Here is a 17,071-nt window from a genome sequence, read left to right on the forward strand (position 1 = left end):
AAATAACCAGTATAGTACAACCAATGTTTACCATTTGCCTTGCTTTCTAGCCAGTTTTTTCTCCACTGGAATCAATGATTTTCTAACTTGGTATAAGCAAAGAAAACAGGCTATGTTACCTCATCATGCTTTTTCAAATGAAATTTAAAGCATGATGTAGAAAGTTCATGCTTTCTAGAGAGGCAAAGATGAATCCTCATTTTATGAGTCTTTCCCACACCAGCATATTCAAACATTTTTACTAAGGTAGGACCAGTTTGTTGAAGGTTTAAATAAAAATTGAAGGAGTCAATTAAATATGAGTAGAAGTATTCAATTTCAGTAATACTCAAGTAAAGTATAAATACCCCCAAAAATACTTAAGTATACTAATGAAGTCCAATTACTCTGGTATTTTCCACCCCTGAAAAAGACATATGGTTAGAAAGTAAAAGTTTTAGCTTGCTAATGAGGGATTACATATCATTACATTACCATGCTTGGATAGTAACCGAGTTTATGCCTCTGAATTTATTACTCAATTTTGCTCCCTAGTGGTGTAGCAGAGGCTAGCTTTTTTATCTTTCAGTTTCAGTCCACAAGATGATTTGAATTAACAGCACAGATGATAAATTCATTTGAATTTATGCGATTTATCAGGCCGCATGTTTGACACCCCTGCAGTGAAAACTGAACGCTACACAGCAAGCTCTCTTGCACAGTAATATTGATGGTGTAAAAGTTCTGAGCAGTAGTAGAACATGTAAAGTTATTTGTGCATGTGCATTGTTTATATTTTATGTCTCTTGCGTAAAGTGTCTCCCGTCGCACAGGAGAAGGGATTTCGGGTTTGAACGCCCTGAGATATTTTGTGATGGTTCGTAATGCTTATTCATGGGTGCTTAACACACGCACATGCACAGCGCAGCTGCTTATATGCATATTAAGTAATGTGTTCTGCACTGTAATGTTGCTCGTGAAGGGTAAACAAAGTCGTCATCGTAATTCCTCCATATCATTTTAAAAATGCCTCGCTTGGTTTGTTTAACCACAGTTTATTGCCTGCCAGCTGCTATGGTGAGAAACACAACCCTAACAAATCAGGATTATGCTTCTCTCCATTTGTGTTTGAGAGCTACTAGCCAGCTGGCTGCACTGAGTGTAAAATAATCGCAGTGACGTAACACTTTAAATGCATTAAATGTAATAAAAAAACAATTTACCCAGATGTTTTCAAAACTTCTCTGCATTCACACTACATTTCCCGTGTCCAGCGCTCATGTGGACGTTTTTCAAGCCTCGGGAGAATTAAGAACAAACTGTACAATGCCAGAGCAGTAAACCAACTTTATGGACTAACGTTGTTCTCTTTAAGTCTTGAGGTATATGGAGGTGAGAGCCAGAGTACTGAAGGAGTTTTAATGCAGGAGGAGAATGTAAGGGTAGAGTAGGTTTTATAAGTGTTACGCTGAAAAATCTAAACAAACCCATCTGAGGGATGGGTGAAGAGAAGGTTTTATATTTCAGTCTTGTTTCTGTCTGCTCTATTAAAGCACAGAACCTTTGTTATGAAAGAAGCCTCTTGCTCTCACGATATTTAATTTGCCAGTGTCTATAATGCCTTAAGATGACGGCGCATCACGGTTACAACAGCAAATCATGATATCTGGAAGTTTCCTTTCTGCACCATCTCCTGTTGCATAGTAATACAATTAAGATAAATGTTCTCAAGTAAATGATGTGTTAGTGCTTACTTGTGTTATACATACTTATTCTTGCACACCTCGTTTTGAGCACCTCGGCATACTCACTGGAAACTAGTAAGCCTTCTTCCCTTACAGGGATGTCCCCAAAGACTCTCGGGTGAAGACCCTGATACTCATGCTGAAGATCCTTTCCACACACTTAGCACTGTTTGATTTTATAGCATCCAATTGTGTGAGTAATGACTTAGAATTGGGCCATCTGGTGTCACCCTGAAGAAGATGGGTTCCCTTTTGAGTCTGGTTCCTTTCAAAGTTTCTTCTGTGTGTTGTTTCAGGGAGTTTTTCTTTGCAAAAAAATTACTCGTTAGGGATCTAAATCTATACCCAGATTTCTGTAAAGCTCCTTTGTCTATATGTCTATTGTTAAACACACTATAAAATCTAATAAATAAAAAAATTATAAAAAAGTAAATCTAGAATCTATGTTTTATATGGCCTCCTCTTAACTCAGGAATACAGGAATTAGGTCTGAATTGGATTGCCTCGTTCTTTATCATTATTGGGTGACCAGTTCCTTCCCAACTATGGATATTTAAATATTAAAACTGTCTTCTTCAAGGAATACTGTGATTCACTAGCGTCTAAACAGGGCGTGACATGTTACGAGCAGTGTGTGTGATTATGAATGGCAAGTGTGATAAAATAAGGGTAGGATTAGTGTAATGGTGTATGAGTGAGTTGGGGCTGGAGGCTGCCCCTAAAATGTCTGTACACAGGCTTGTACTCTGCTGTTTACAATGCAGGGGTTAGATGACCGCTGATAAGGAATATGTATTGACTATACATGAAACATTTCATTTCTCTTCCAGGGTGACAATGCCCCAATCCACAGGCAAAGAGTGTTTATAGAATGGTTTGAAAATGATTTAAATCATATTTTATGGCCTTTGCAGTCACCAGATCTCAATCCAGTTCAGCACCTATGGGAGATCTTGGATAGATGTGTTAAGCAATACTCTTCACCATCATCGTCAAATAGCTTTTGGAAGATTGGTGTTACAGAGACTTGTAGAATCATTGCCAAGGTATAGTGAAGCTGTTCTGGTTGTGGTCTTACTAAGACACTTTGTTTGTGAAATATACTCAATACACAGTACAGATTGTTGTTTTGACAAAAGTGAAATGAAAAAGTACTTGAAAAAAATGTACATAGTTAGAATAATGACATAATTGTGCTCTGTTGCTTCTAATCTCTTTGTTTAGGCATTTGTTGCTTTTCCTTGTTAGCCACAAATTGTTGCTGATCACATGACTTGGCAGGCTCCTGGAATAGAAAGTAACCTGTTTGACCCAACCTCTATGGCATTTCCTCAATTTACAACCCTTAGTAAGATTTAACTTCCCTTCTCCATATAACATTGCAGTTCAGCTACAGTGTTTAATACTGGTACTTATTTTAGCTGCTCATATTCTTTATTTAAAATCTTTTTCATGAATATGTTTAATGGTAATAAGTCTTTATTTTAAAAAGTCACATGGGATCCAGAACTAGGTACAAAAATAAGTAACTGATTTCTAATTCATATTTCCATAGATTTATTACAAATTGTGCAAATCAGTTAGTATAAACAAAATGCTTACATGGCAACTGTCCACTTATTGAAATTCTGTATAAAATCTTTAAAATCTATAAAATTCTTTAGTTATACAAGGAAATGTGAACAATCCTAACTTATGAGGGCTAAGTCTGTGTCTTGATCATCAACCCTCCAGGAATTGTGTTATGATCATAGCATGACTTACAAAATCCAGAGATGTGTCTTGGGAAAGTTATGAATGACAAGGTGTTTCATGTGCCTATTTGTGTCCTCGAAGTAAGCTGAAAGGAAAAGGGGGTGGGAAAGCTAGAACTTGATCATTCGATCCCATTGATGTGTCTCAAGAAACATTGATACTGTAACTCAAGACAAATACCATGTCAGACTTTGTGAACTATTCTAAGCATCGGTTGCTGACACCAGAGCAGGAGGCATTGGGGGGGTGGGGGGGGAGATGTCACGTATGTGCTTTAACAAGACCCACCCCCAGGAGCTCACCGGCCAGTGCAAGGAGTGTTTGACTTGCTCAGATTTAATGTTGTGAAATTACTGTCTGTTTTTAGCTTCTCATTTGCTGAACCAAGAATCTTGCACGAATCCGGACCCTTTTCAGGCATTTTCTTGTTTCATTAATAATTGTAGCATTGATGTCTAATAAAAAAAATCTGCAGGTGAGCTGAAGGATTGATTTCAAGGTTGGAGGTGAAGCATGTAGGTGTCTTTTGTGACCTTGGGTCTTTTCAGAGACTGAAGTTGGATTCCAGCTGGGACACATGGCCCAGACTGACAAGGCCATCTGCTACAGCGCCAGGCTGGGAGAGGGAGGGAGGAAAGGGGTAAAGAAAGGGAGGGCAGGGGATACAGAATTCCTCCCACTGGGGTGTGGAGGGAGTAGATATTCTGGGAGATCATTGCCAGCACCTTGGAGTGGAACTTATACATTCAGTGTCTTCAAACGTCATTGGAGTAGTCTAAAGCTTCTATGGTGGCCCGTTGAGAAGATCCAGGTCTGGTCTTCAAACTGAGCAGCACAGATGACATTGTTTCGGTTCTCTCAAGTTTTGCTGGTGGTGATGAGCAATCTTGGCTTTGGGGCTCTTGTATGCAGTGGATCCAGTTCCTTCCTCTTGCCTCTGCACCCGAAGCTGAGCACGGTGGAATAAAGAGGCTGGCGGGTGCAGAGGCCTGGCGTGGGTTGTTTATCTTTTATCTGCTCCTACGTCCAAACAGCGACGGAGAGGGATTGTATGCTTTTTTTTTTCTGAAGACCAAAGAGCCAGGTAAAGGAATATTTTTATGAGGCACATGTTCATAAAGATGGGCCAGGACCAAACAAAGCAGCAGATAGAGAAAGGGCTCAAGCTTTACCAGTCAAATGAGACAGAGAAAGCTCTACACGTCTGGATGAAGGTTCTGGAGAAGACCACTGATCCCGGGGGCAAGTTCAGGGCTTTAGGCTGTCTGATAACAGCACATTCAGAGATGGGGAAATACAAAGAGATGCTAAAGGTAAGCTATGTTTTTACGTTTTTGTCGGTACGTTGCGGATATCATAACACTTTTCAAATATGATATTATGACTGTGCATATGAAGCTTTACATTTTTAAGTAATTGTGTAAAATACTTGATATCCGTTTTCTATATATGACGATAGAAATGTAAATTTATAGCATAGATAGCTGATGTGGATAGCTATTATTTTAAAATATTTGATCATTCTAGCTAGGTGGCTTGCTAATGAGATTGAAGTAGGCATATTATAACTAAGTTAGACAGACTGACTCACATTTCTTGTTGATTCACATATCATTGTAAGCTTTAATATTATATCTCAGAAAAATATTAAATGTCTTCCCTAAAGACATGTTTGATTATGATATGATATGGTTTACGTGAACATGTTCTATAACCAAACATATCGAAACATCATAGAAATGTGTGTAGCAGCATGCAGTCACAAAATTTTAAATTTAGCATATAATTATATATATATATATATATATATATATATATATATATATATATATATATATATATATATATATATATATATATATATATATATAATATATATAATATGAATGAAAAAAAATATCATGTTCTTTGTTGATAACTGTTCACCAGTTATTTATTTATTTATTTATTTATTGCAAACCGCTACTAACACACTTGATTCAATAAGTCCCACCACCATGAGCATCTGAAAAGTGACCATCAGTATAATTAGGGCTGCAATTTCACTATATTTTAAATGCAAAAAATAAAAAAATAATCAGTTACTGTAGTACTACTACCACTGTACAGTCACAAACATTTTGTCAAACTCTTCATTAACAAATGAACAAATTATTGTTCACTGTTTTTTTTTTGTTGTTGTTGTTGTTAATATCTTTAATGAAGTCGATGTTGCTTCCAGACATTGTGGACTGTCTGGGCAGTTTGAGGACACCTTCTGGACACTCTCCAACTATCCCAGTAATATCTGATATAGCTGGAGAGGAAAGAGATAGTGTTGTCATTACATTACATACCTGCAATCTGACCTAAGTTATTTTCTCAGGTTAGAGTAGGTTTTAAAGATTTGAGAGAGAGAGAGAGAGAGAGAGAGAGATTTAGGAAGTTCTGAAAAAATACATGGAGAGAATTCTTGAGGAACGCATGAACTGTTCACAATTATAAGGACAATAATGCATGGACTGCGTGCAATTAAAATAATATTAGACCACCATTCACCTACTTTGTTAGGTTCAAATAAAACAAAGTGCACCCAACTATTTAAGTAGATCTTATGAGATGTTAATAGTTGCATGAATTTAAGTTTGGTAACATTAATTCAGGTAACTATTAACAGCAATTTAAGTTATTCATTAGATGTAATATATATCTGAAGTAAATCATGAGAAGCCATTTTAAATTTGTGGCTTCCGAAGGAAAGTGGTAACCAGAGCCTCATGATATATGATCCCCAACTCAGGATATCTTGTTGACATAAACCCCCTTACTCACAGGAACATGCTTTGCTAAGTTTAGTGTAGACTTCATTACCTCTTAACCAACGTAAACAAAAGTGGTGAACAGAGTAGTAGACTCATACTTTTGTGTAGTATCTGTACAATTTATGCATGTAGAAGATGGAATGTACATTAAAATCAGTTGTGCTGATCATTTTGTGCTGATCATTTCAGTTTGGACCCTAAAGCTATAGGAGAGTGTGTGAGGACTGACACTGTAACTACGGAGATTTGTCTTCTATGTGGGGCGACAGTATAGTGTAAATGCCACAGCAAAGTGAAAAGAAGATTCTATTAAAGGTTATATTCAAGTGAATGCATTTGAAAGCTCACAAAACTATCTTGAGGGGGATTTCGGCTCAGGTTTCCCAGTCAGCGTTCATAAAAATGTAAAATCGCTTACAAATTGCAAATACACTTACTGAGCAGCTTGGCAAATATAGGCCCAAGAAAGAAAAAAAAATCCATACACTAAGGTACACGTAATAATTTTGCCATGAGATTTATTCACTGTTTACTGAGCCATTCGTGATAGGCATAGTCTTAAAAGATACAACAGTGTAACTGCAAGAGTCAAGAATATTGACTCGTAGATACCTTGTATGAATAAGTTTAGCATATTATTACTGCATGAACATATACGCCTGTGATCAATCCTGTATAAAGTAATTATTCCCAAATAATTCATGCACTGCTTTTTTTCACATCATCTTATCCACTAACACACGCACACGCACACACACACACACACACACACACACACACACACACACACACACACACACACATATACATACATACATACATATATATCAGTATGCCCTAGCTCAGATCGACACAGCACGAGAGATGGAGGACCCAGACTACCTAACTGAAGGCTACCTGAACCTGGCCCGCAGCAACGAAAAGCTTTGTGACTTTCAAAAGACCATTTCATACTGCAAGACCTGTTTAAACATGCAAGGCACCACTGTGAGCCTGCAGCTTAACGGCCAAGTGTGTTTGAGCATGGGCAATGCCTTCCTGGGACTCAGTGTCTTTCAGAAAGCCTTGGAGAGTTACGAGAAGGCCCTGCGGTACGCCCACAATAACGATGACAAAATGCTGGAGTGCAGGGTGTGCTGCAGCCTGGGCAGCTTCTACATTCAGTTAAAGGTACAGTGCTCAATGGGCCCCGCTGCTGGTCATTCTATCTGTGAGAATCTATGTGAAAATGATTTAGCTATTATGTTCAGACCTGCATTTGTGATAAATCGGTTCATATGTAGCATGCTATGTAATTTACAATAACGGCACACTCCTTGAACAACTAGTAGTGTAAACGTTTGGGTCACATACAACCTTCCACTGGTCTGATGTCACGCTGCTGCAGTAACTCACAGCATGGCACTGTAAGAAACCGCCAACGTGCAGGGTAACAGAAGACAAGCCAAATCCAGAAGGCCTGTCCAGATATAGACCTTTGTACTCACCTTGACACTGGAGATTTGTAGAGTTTAATCCTCCGGATACTCAGAATGGTCTGGTGTAATGAGTCTGTGATGAAATGGCATGTGGAGAATGTACTCGTATGTCAAAGTCACTGTCTGCCACAATATAGAAAATATAAGAATAGCCCCATTTTTTTAACATCCTAGCATGATGTTCATGCAGTAAATTTTGATATTCATTCACTAGAAAGTGTGTCCACTGGATGCGATACTGTATGATATACTGTATGTTCATGCGTATTCTTTGCTCTTGTAGGATTATGAGAAGGCCCTGTTTTTTCCATGCAAAGCAGCTGAGCTTGTCAATGACTATGGGAAAGGCTGGAGTCTCAAGTACCGTGCCATGAGCCAGTACCACATGTCAGTGGCCTACAGGAAGTTGGAGCGCCTGCCAGATGCCATGGAATGCTGTGAGGTAAGCACTAGTGGAGACTTCTAGTAAGAGCTCATGTGGAAAGGTTTATGTCAAGCATTGATTTATTTGGCAGACACTTTGATTTAAATTGGCTAACAAGTGAGATCAAATACTACCCAAGAATATACTTGTTAATCTGCTAAACTTACTAGATATGCTTTTCGGTCCAGATATCACTGGGGTTTTTTTTTTGGTTTTTGTTTTTTTTTGTAAATTAGTTTTACTATAGTTACTGAATGATTAAAAGTAGCTACTGATTAATATACGTTACGATGGATTAATAAGCTGGAATTTTAAAAACACTGAATCTGTAACAAACAAGCAGAAACAAGAGTGAACAGATAACAGAGACATGAGGGTCGGAGCAAGTTCCGGTAAAAGCAAGTCATGAAATACTGAGTCAAGCTATGAATTTTACACTTTGACTCAGAATTAATGGCAGTGTTTTGCTGAGACAGTAAGGTTCTGTTGTAACAGCTCAATATGTAACTTTGCAGACTGCCATTGGAAAGCACTGTAACTGTAAATATACCAGACATTATATCATTGGTGACCTGAATGTCTCCCAACTGTACTGAAGTTTAGCAGTCGCTTTGTCATAGTTTCAACTGTGGTGACACACTCCATGTTTCTGTGCGTAGCTACATCTGAGCGGGGTCCAACAACTGACAGGTGCAGCTGTTTGTGAGTCGTGTGCCAGACCACTCTACTTTACTATAGCGGATAAAAATATGCCAAAGGCCCTGTACCATATTAAAGTGCCGTCGACATGAAGCTATTAGTCCTTACTCTGACAAGCAGTGCAACAAAGAGACATTACACTGGACTGTAAATATCAAACTGCAGTAATACACGGACAGACGGCAGACTAGCACAATACTGTTTACACTTGTGATCGGATTTCAGCTGTTGTGCGACTGGCATGGGGGCTGTGCTTCCCAAAGTGTCTTGTGGAACTTTCGTTAATGCTCCTGTAACCTTAAAGACAAAGTAAACAAATTTCATCTGCTCTCACAGGAATCAATGAAGATAGCTCTGCAGCATGGAGATCGTCCTCTTCAAGCCATGTGTCTCCTGAATTTTGCAGATATTCATCGCTGCCGCAATGATGTTGATGTAAGCCACGTTCACTCTGAAACTTTATGAAAACCTATTTGATATAAATCATCACAGTTCCAAGCTTCATCACATAAAGATTTGTAGCTTGAGACTTTAGTATTATAAGCTTCTGTCTCAGTGAAGGTAGAGTCCTTGATGTTTTATTTCCTCTGATGCTTGTTAAACAAGTCCTCATCCCCACAAGGAACACTGTTCATTCATTCATTCATCTTCAGTAACTGCTTTGTCCTGGTCAGGGTTGCAGTGGATCTGGAGCCTATCCCAAGAACACTAGGGATAGTGCAGGAATACACCCTGGCTGGGACACCAGTCCACCTCAGGGCATTAGTCACACACACACACACGCATAGAACCAATAGAATGCGGTGGAAGAACACACAGACACAGGGAGTACATGTGAAATTCTACAGTCATTAACCCGAGCTCCGGATTGAATCATGGACCTTTTCATATGTGAAGGTTGATCATATTCTTATTTTTCTCAGAAAGCATTCCCTCGCTATGAGTCTTCAATGTGTATAATGACAGAGACTGGCAACCGCCTTGGACAAGCAGCCATCCACTTAGGAGTGGGGAAGTGTTGGTTACTGCAGAAGGAGCTTGATAAGGTGATGAAGTGCTTCGAAAATCTGCATTTAAAAGCCATTATATAACAAAATTAAACAAGCTTACACTTACCAGTATTTGAAAAGGTGCGAGCTATTGTAGTTTTAAGGGACCTCATTCCTTACATTTCTGACATTATTTTCTCTCTTTTCTAGGCACTGGATTCTTTTCAGCGAGCGTACGAACTAGCAGACGGAATCGGCAACAAGGTATGTTAAGTGAGTCTTTATCATTTGGCTAAACAAATACTCAGTCAAATTAGCTTTATTACCCATCTACTTCCACAGCATACATCAGAAGCAACATCATTTTATTCATCATAGACATTTACACGTATTAGGAATGTTTCTAGGTGTTTGGTCATGACACGATACATTCAACACAGTTTACAACACGTGCATCATGGACAACACACAACACAATAACTATTCTAATATCCAAATGACCTTTATTACCTGTCTACTTCCACAGTGAACATAATGCATATATAAATGCTTCTTTGCTTTCCACCAATGATAGCCTATGTTTAAAAGTGTAGCCCATGTGTTTTTCCACAGCTGTGTTCTCTGAAGGTACACTGCCTGTCAGAGGGCATCTACCGTAGCAGGGAGCAGCAGGATGAGCTCCGAGAGCAGGTGGTGAAGTTCCTGCAATGTGTAGAAGAGCTGGAGCTCTACTGTGGCATGTGTGGCGAGTCAATCGGGGAGAGGAACCAGCAGCTCCAGGCTTTGCCTTGCTCCCACATCTTTCACCTCAAGTATGTGTCCTTCCTGTTCATACACTAAACTATGAAAGCAGTTTTCTGACTGACATAACCACATCATAAAGATGTCATAGAAGATACAATTTATGAGAGTTGTCAGGACAGTAAATCAGTGTCATATTGCTATTATTGATAGCCACCATAACATTTGATGATGTGACGGCTCATGTCACATGCTCCAGTTAGCATATATTTTATGCCATGATAGATCTTTTGATGCAGACTTCATAAAAACTGTCATCATGTCTGATGAAATAAGTGTTACATTTGCTCTGAGCTTCTTATGAGAAGTGTCACCTGTCATACAGGTCATTTTATTTGGATAATTTTTTTTTTTGATGCAGTTTCTGTCCTCTTGCCTTGTTTTTGTCACATTTAATTAAACCATTTTCACACACCAAAATATAAATTTGTTCCTTCTGTAAAAATCCACGATATTCATCCACGTGAGAGAAACATGAGTACAGGGCTAGTCTAGCCTTTGTTTACACTCATTGTCATTGTTACATTCCAACCTGAATACATAGGATTAAGAGCATTGATTTAAAAGTGTAATTAAAATGTTTGGCTAATCTACTGTTGCATTCAGATGAAGATGAGAACATGATATGCTGCTGTTCATGTGGTGAGAACATTGTTGCTAGACAACTGAGATATAGCCTTCATGTATTTATACAGACAATGTAAATGTACAATCAGCAGCCATTTTAATAGGAATACCTGTACATCTTTTCACTCATGCCGTATCAGCCATATCAGGACAGTTGAAGATCGAAGGTTTGATGTGGTGTGCATTCTGTGAGATGCTTTTCTGCTCAACATGGTTGTAAAGAGTGGTTATTTGAGTGTCTATAAATTGCAATGCCAGGTGTCCCTATATTCCTTGGAATCCATGCTGAGTTCAATGGACCCTGTGATGTCAATTTCTGCCTAATTAGACTTTGGCCATCTTGGATTTTGTTAAAACATTTTCGCTACTCCTCCTACGAATTTTGTCCAAATGTTACCAAATTTGGCTCATAACATCTTCAGACCAATCCACATAAAAGTTATTGAATGGAATGTTGATTTTTGAAACCATTAGCTTGTAACAAACCAACAAATCTGGGGATGATGTCGCCAATCAGGAAGTGATGCTGTGTCTCATTAACGACTTTACACATTGTCTTGAAAGTTGGTACATGTCTTCAGTACTATGGCCTGAGGCTATGAAACAAATTTCATGACACCGCCACCTAGAGGTCAAAAGTTACAGTGACATGTAGAAAATGCTTGATGTAATCTGTGTTTTCGCTACTCCTCCCACAAATTACACCCAATAATCATTGAATTTGGATCATATCATCTTAAGACCTGTCTGCTCAAAATTTATCAGATCAATTTTGAAATTGATAACCGTTCTCCCCCAATATGCCCACAAAGGCAAAATACAGGTTCTTAAGTCATGTCTGCAGTGCATTCACATATCAATGCCAAACTTATGTATGTTCAGGATCATGCTCTGAATGTACCCAAGAAGTTTCACTCCAGTGCCACCTAGTGGTGAAATGCTATAGTAGCTGTAGACTGTTGTGCACGAAGTCCCAGGAGATCAGCAGTTTCTGAAATGCTCAAACTGGTCCATCTGGCACCAACAACCGTTTCCTTTGGCATTTAGTATGTAGTAGGCATACAGCATAAAATAAGTAAGTGATACAGTCCTGTGCAATAGAATACTTCATAGTATGACAAATTATATAATAAATTCAAGATTTATGCTGGAATTCTCCTTAGCCTGTATCTGCGCCTGTATCTCCTTAGCCTGAAAGCTCTTAGCCCGTATCTGCTCTGTACTGTTGCTGCATGATTGGCTGATTGGATAATTACATGAATGTACAGGTGCAAAATTTAGCATGTGACATAAAATGTTATGGTTAGCACGTTTGCATTGCACCACCAGGGTTGGGGGCTCAATTCCTGCCTCCGCCCTGTGTGTGTGTGGAGTTTTCATGTTCTCCCTGTGCTTTGGGGTTTTCCTCCAGGTACTCCGGTTTCCTCCTCCAGTCCAAAGACATGCGTTGTAGGCTGATTGGCATCTCTAAATTGTCCGTAGTGTATGAGTGTGTGTGATTGTAAGCTGTGATGCGTTGGCACTCCCTCTAGGATGTCCCCCACCTTGTGCTCCAACGGTACAGAAAATGGATGGATGGACATTAAATATTATGCCAGCCAACATGTCAGTTAAAATTATTAGAAACTTGTAACTGGACATGACAGTATAAGACATTTTTCATGACATGTTTATGAAGTGGATAGTGCTTAAGTACATTATTACAGAAATCATTTTATATCGATGCTGGTTATGTTGTTATTGATACTTTTTTGTTTAAGTAGGTGCCTGCAGACGAATGGGACACAGGGATGCCCGAAATGTCGCCGTTCATCCATGAAGCCAGGTTTTGTATGACGCGGTTGTGAAGTTCTACTTTGGACTAAGCGAAATATCATCGTGGCTCCACTTGAGAAAAAGACTGCAGCGTTCTCTGCAGGAGACACAAAAACAGAACAAAGGGAGTGTGTTAAATTCCACCCTGTTCAGCTCATCTGGAATTAATATCGAGACTGAACATGAATGGAAATAACCGTAAAGGAGAGCTCCAGCCATCTGCACAAAGTGTACACTTTATGCTGTGAGACTTTGCGCTGACTCAAAATCTGTGTATGCCCTAGTGGGCTAGCTGGAGGCAGCAAGTCGGATACAAAATTCTTAAAGCACTAGGTGTATAAATGAAGAAAAAAAATGTTTAAAAAAGAGTGATGTGACAAGGGGTCTCTATACATATCATCTTGCTACGTCAGTGTACACTGGCTATGTGGCATGGATAATTTTTTCATGGATTCAGGTAGAATTATTTAGGACATGCCACGTTTGGCATCTGTAAATTGAATAAAATGTAGAAATGATGCTGATTGTTAAAATGCATTACATTTTCATACTGTAGTAATATTATATGATTATTGCTAGGCTACTGTATATAGCACTAACAAACTATATACATTTAAACTGTAAAACTTGGGGATATAGTTAATGTACTGTATATACTTTGTACTACAAAACAATCGTGTCAGTAGCTAGTTTGTTGTTTAGGGAGGTCCAGTGATTACAATGATGGTAAAAATCAAATGCAGCCAGCTGTGGTTTTAACGCTGTGTTCATAACAGACCCTCTGAACAGACTTAAATACCATTTTATACTAAAGATGTTCATATTAACTGAACCGAATGTGTGCTGCAGTGGTTCTTAATCACAATCCCGAGGATCCATTTGCACTGCATTTTTTTTCCCTTACCTATTTTACACAGTTAACACAGCACATATCAGTTACAGCCCTTCATGAGCCATTGAAAATCAGTCTAAAGCATGGGATCATTAGGGACTAGGACTTAGAATCCTTTCACTACTGCATGTCTGCTTGTCTCCCTGCTTTCTCTGCCCACAACAGAGCTTTCATAAATATGACAAATTTTTAGTAAATGTATGCATGCATGTATGATTCATAAAATATATAGGTAGCTTATTAAAAATTGGATGCATATTACACAGTAGCTACACAGATTGTATTGTGGTTCGACATCTAACTGAATAACAGAATATTTGGTAAATGAAAGATTATTGTTGAATGTCAACTCTTAAGAAAGAGTGAATTCTTATAACTAAATGGGAGCAATGTGAGATGATGATGCTCTTCTGTATGTATTCATTTTCTTACTTCTGGAATTATTATTAGTTCTATCTTATGTTTTCAAAATTAATATAACTGTTCGATTTTACTAACAACTCACATGTAGCAATTTCGCATTCTGTCATCTCCCAGTACAAAACTACCTCTTTCCATTTATTCTTTACAACACAAGCATGTATTTGCTTTAGGATCAGAGTTACAATTGCAATCGAAATTATTCAAGCGCCCATTACAAATCAGGGTTATCGTCAAAATTTACAGACGTTCAGCTGTTTGCAATGAACAAATCAAACAAAAGAATGCTTCAAGTGGTTTCCCCAAATTCAACTGAAAATGTAACTTTTATAATGATTTCTCCAGTTTAAAAATTATTCAACCCCTTCATAGCAAGCATCTTTAGTACTTGGAAGAACACCCTTTTGCTGTTATGTGTTGTGGATAAAAAATGTCATAAAATAAACATAAGGGAGACCTAGCATCCAGCAAAGGGGAGAGGAAGGACTGACGACGGGCACCTAGACACATAGAAGCGGGATTAGGCGGACATTGACAAATTGGAATTACACTTTAAAGATCTTTAAGAGCAGTAGTAGTCAAAAAAGTCAAAAAGAGATATACGAGCTGAGCTGAGGACTGCTAATACACACACACGCTCGTACAGTCAAGGACGGGCAAATAGACATAACACACACACACACACACACTCTCCCTCTCACACACTTACTACAATAACTTTATAAGAATAATAAAAAGGAATATTAAGATATTTTAAGGGTAATATCTTATAATAATAATATATATACTCTTTATAAAAACCAGAATAATAGGATATGTGGGACAGTAGAAGGGTAATATAATGATATTATGAAGTAGGAAGTACAGTAAACCGTGTTTTCAAGCAGTATAACTATATATAAAATAGAGATATAGAGCTAATATGAAAATAAATTATAAACTAGAAATGCAGGCTCGCAAGGAAGGCCTTAAATTTAAGAAAGAACCATGAGGAGCCATTTACAAGGGTGGCTGAGTCAAGCTGCCCCCCGCGAGATAACAAGACCAAGGTCACTCTAGATTGTTTAGTCTTGTCCACTTTCTATTTTACGGGTTATTCAAATTATCTGGTTTCGATTCTCTGGGTAATTCAAAACTCTGGTTTCTGATTCTCTGTGTAATTCAAAACTCTGGGTTTTTATTTTCTGGGTTATTAGAAATGCCTGGGTTCTGATTTTATGTGTAAATTAAAACCCCTGGTTTCAATTCTACAGTGAGGGAAAAAAGTATTTGATCCCCTGCTGATTTTGTATGTTTACCCACTGACAAAGAAATGATCAGTCTATAACTTTAATGGTAGATTTATTTGAACAGTGAGAGACAGAATAACAACAAAAAAATCCAGAAAAACGCACATCAAAAATGTTATAAATTGATCTGCATTTTAATGAGGGAAATAAGTATTTGACCCCTCTGCAAAACATGACTTAGTACTTGGTTTAAAAACCCTTGTTGGCAATCACAGAGGTCAGACGTTTCTTGTAGTTGGCCACCAGGTTTGCACACATCTCAGGAGGGATTTTGTCCCACTCGTCTTTGCAGATCTTCTCCAAATCATTAAGGTTTCGAGGCTGACGTTTGGCAACTCGAACCTTCAGCTCTCTCCACAGATTTTCTATGGGATTAAGGTCTGGAGACTGCCTAGGTCACTCCAGGACCTTAATGTGGTTCTTCCCGAGCCACTCCTTTGTTGCCTTGGCCATGTGTTTTGGGTCATTGTCATGCTGGAATATCCATCCACGACCCATTTTCAATGCCCTGGCTGAGGGAAGGAGGTTTTCACCCAAGATTTGACGGTACATGGCCCCGTCCATCGTCCCTTTGATGCGGTGAAGTTGTCCTGTCCCCTTAGCAGAAAAAAAACCCCAAAGCATAATGTTTCCACCTCCATGTTTGACGGTGGGGATGGTGTTCCAGGGGTCATAGGCAGCATTCCTCCTCCTCCAAACACGGCGAGTTGAGTTGATGCCAAAGAGCTCCATTTTGGTCTCATCTGACCTCAACGCTTTCACCCAGTTGTCCTCAGAATCATTCAGATGTTCATTGGCAAACTTCAGACGGGCATGTATATATGTTTTCTTGAGCAGCGGACCTTGCGCGCGCTGCAGGATTTCAGTCCTTCACGGCGTAGTGTGTTACCAATTGTTTTCTTGGTGACTATGGTCCCAGCTGCCTTGAGATCATTGACAAGATCCTCCCGTGTAGTTCTGGGCTGATTCCTCACTGTTCTCATGATCAGTGCAACTCCACGAGGTGAGATCTTGCATGGAGCCCCAGGCCGAGGGAGATTGACAGTTCTTTTGTGCTTCTTCCATTTGCGAATAATCGCACCAACTGTTGTCCCCTTCTCACCAGTATGCTTGCCAATGGTCTTGTAGCCCATTCCAGACTTGTGTAGGTCTACAGTCTTGTCCCTGACATCCTTGGAGAGCTCTTTGGTCTTGGCCATGGTGGAGAGTTTGGAATATGACTGATTGATTGCTTCTGTGGACAGGTGTCTTTTATACAGGTAACAAACTGATATTAGGAGCACTCCCTTTAAGAGTGTGCTCCTAATCTCAGCTCGTTACCTGTATAAAAGACACCTGGGAGCCAGAAATCTTTCTG

At 38.9% G+C, this 17,071-nt stretch overlaps 1 protein-coding gene across 1 annotated transcript; it reads left to right on the top strand.

Annotated features, from left to right (window-relative positions):
- Nucleotides 1–3,780: 3,780 nt before the first annotated feature.
- Nucleotides 3,781–13,170, top strand: rapsn (receptor-associated protein of the synapse, 43kD). Its single transcript, XM_053623076.1, has 8 exons — nt 3,781–4,792; nt 7,112–7,450; nt 8,042–8,200; nt 9,218–9,316; nt 9,805–9,927; nt 10,081–10,134; nt 10,483–10,682; nt 13,062–13,170. The coding sequence occupies exons 1-8, from the start codon at nt 4,580–4,582 to the stop codon at nt 13,132–13,134; spliced, it is 1,260 nt and encodes a 419-aa protein (XP_053479051.1). The 5' UTR covers nt 3,781–4,579; the 3' UTR covers nt 13,135–13,170.
- Nucleotides 13,171–17,071: the final 3,901 nt, after the last annotated feature.

The sequence above is a fragment of the Ictalurus furcatus genome, chromosome 4, assembly GCF_023375685.1.
Source record: "Ictalurus furcatus strain D&B chromosome 4, Billie_1.0, whole genome shotgun sequence".
Lineage (NCBI taxonomy): Eukaryota > Metazoa > Chordata > Actinopteri > Siluriformes > Ictaluridae > Ictalurus > Ictalurus furcatus.

Coding starts and splice junctions, on each gene's coding strand:
- rapsn (XM_053623076.1), top strand. CDS start 4,580: ATGAGGCACATGTTCATAAAGATGGGCCAGGACCAAACAAAGCAGCAG. Junction 7,451..8,041: donor GCTTCTACATTCAGTTAAAG/GTACAGTGCTCA, acceptor TTGCTCTTGTAG/GATTATGAGAAGGCCCTGTT. Junction 10,683..13,061: donor TCCCACATCTTTCACCTCAA/GTATGTGTCCTT, acceptor TTGTTTAAGTAG/GTGCCTGCAGACGAATGGGA.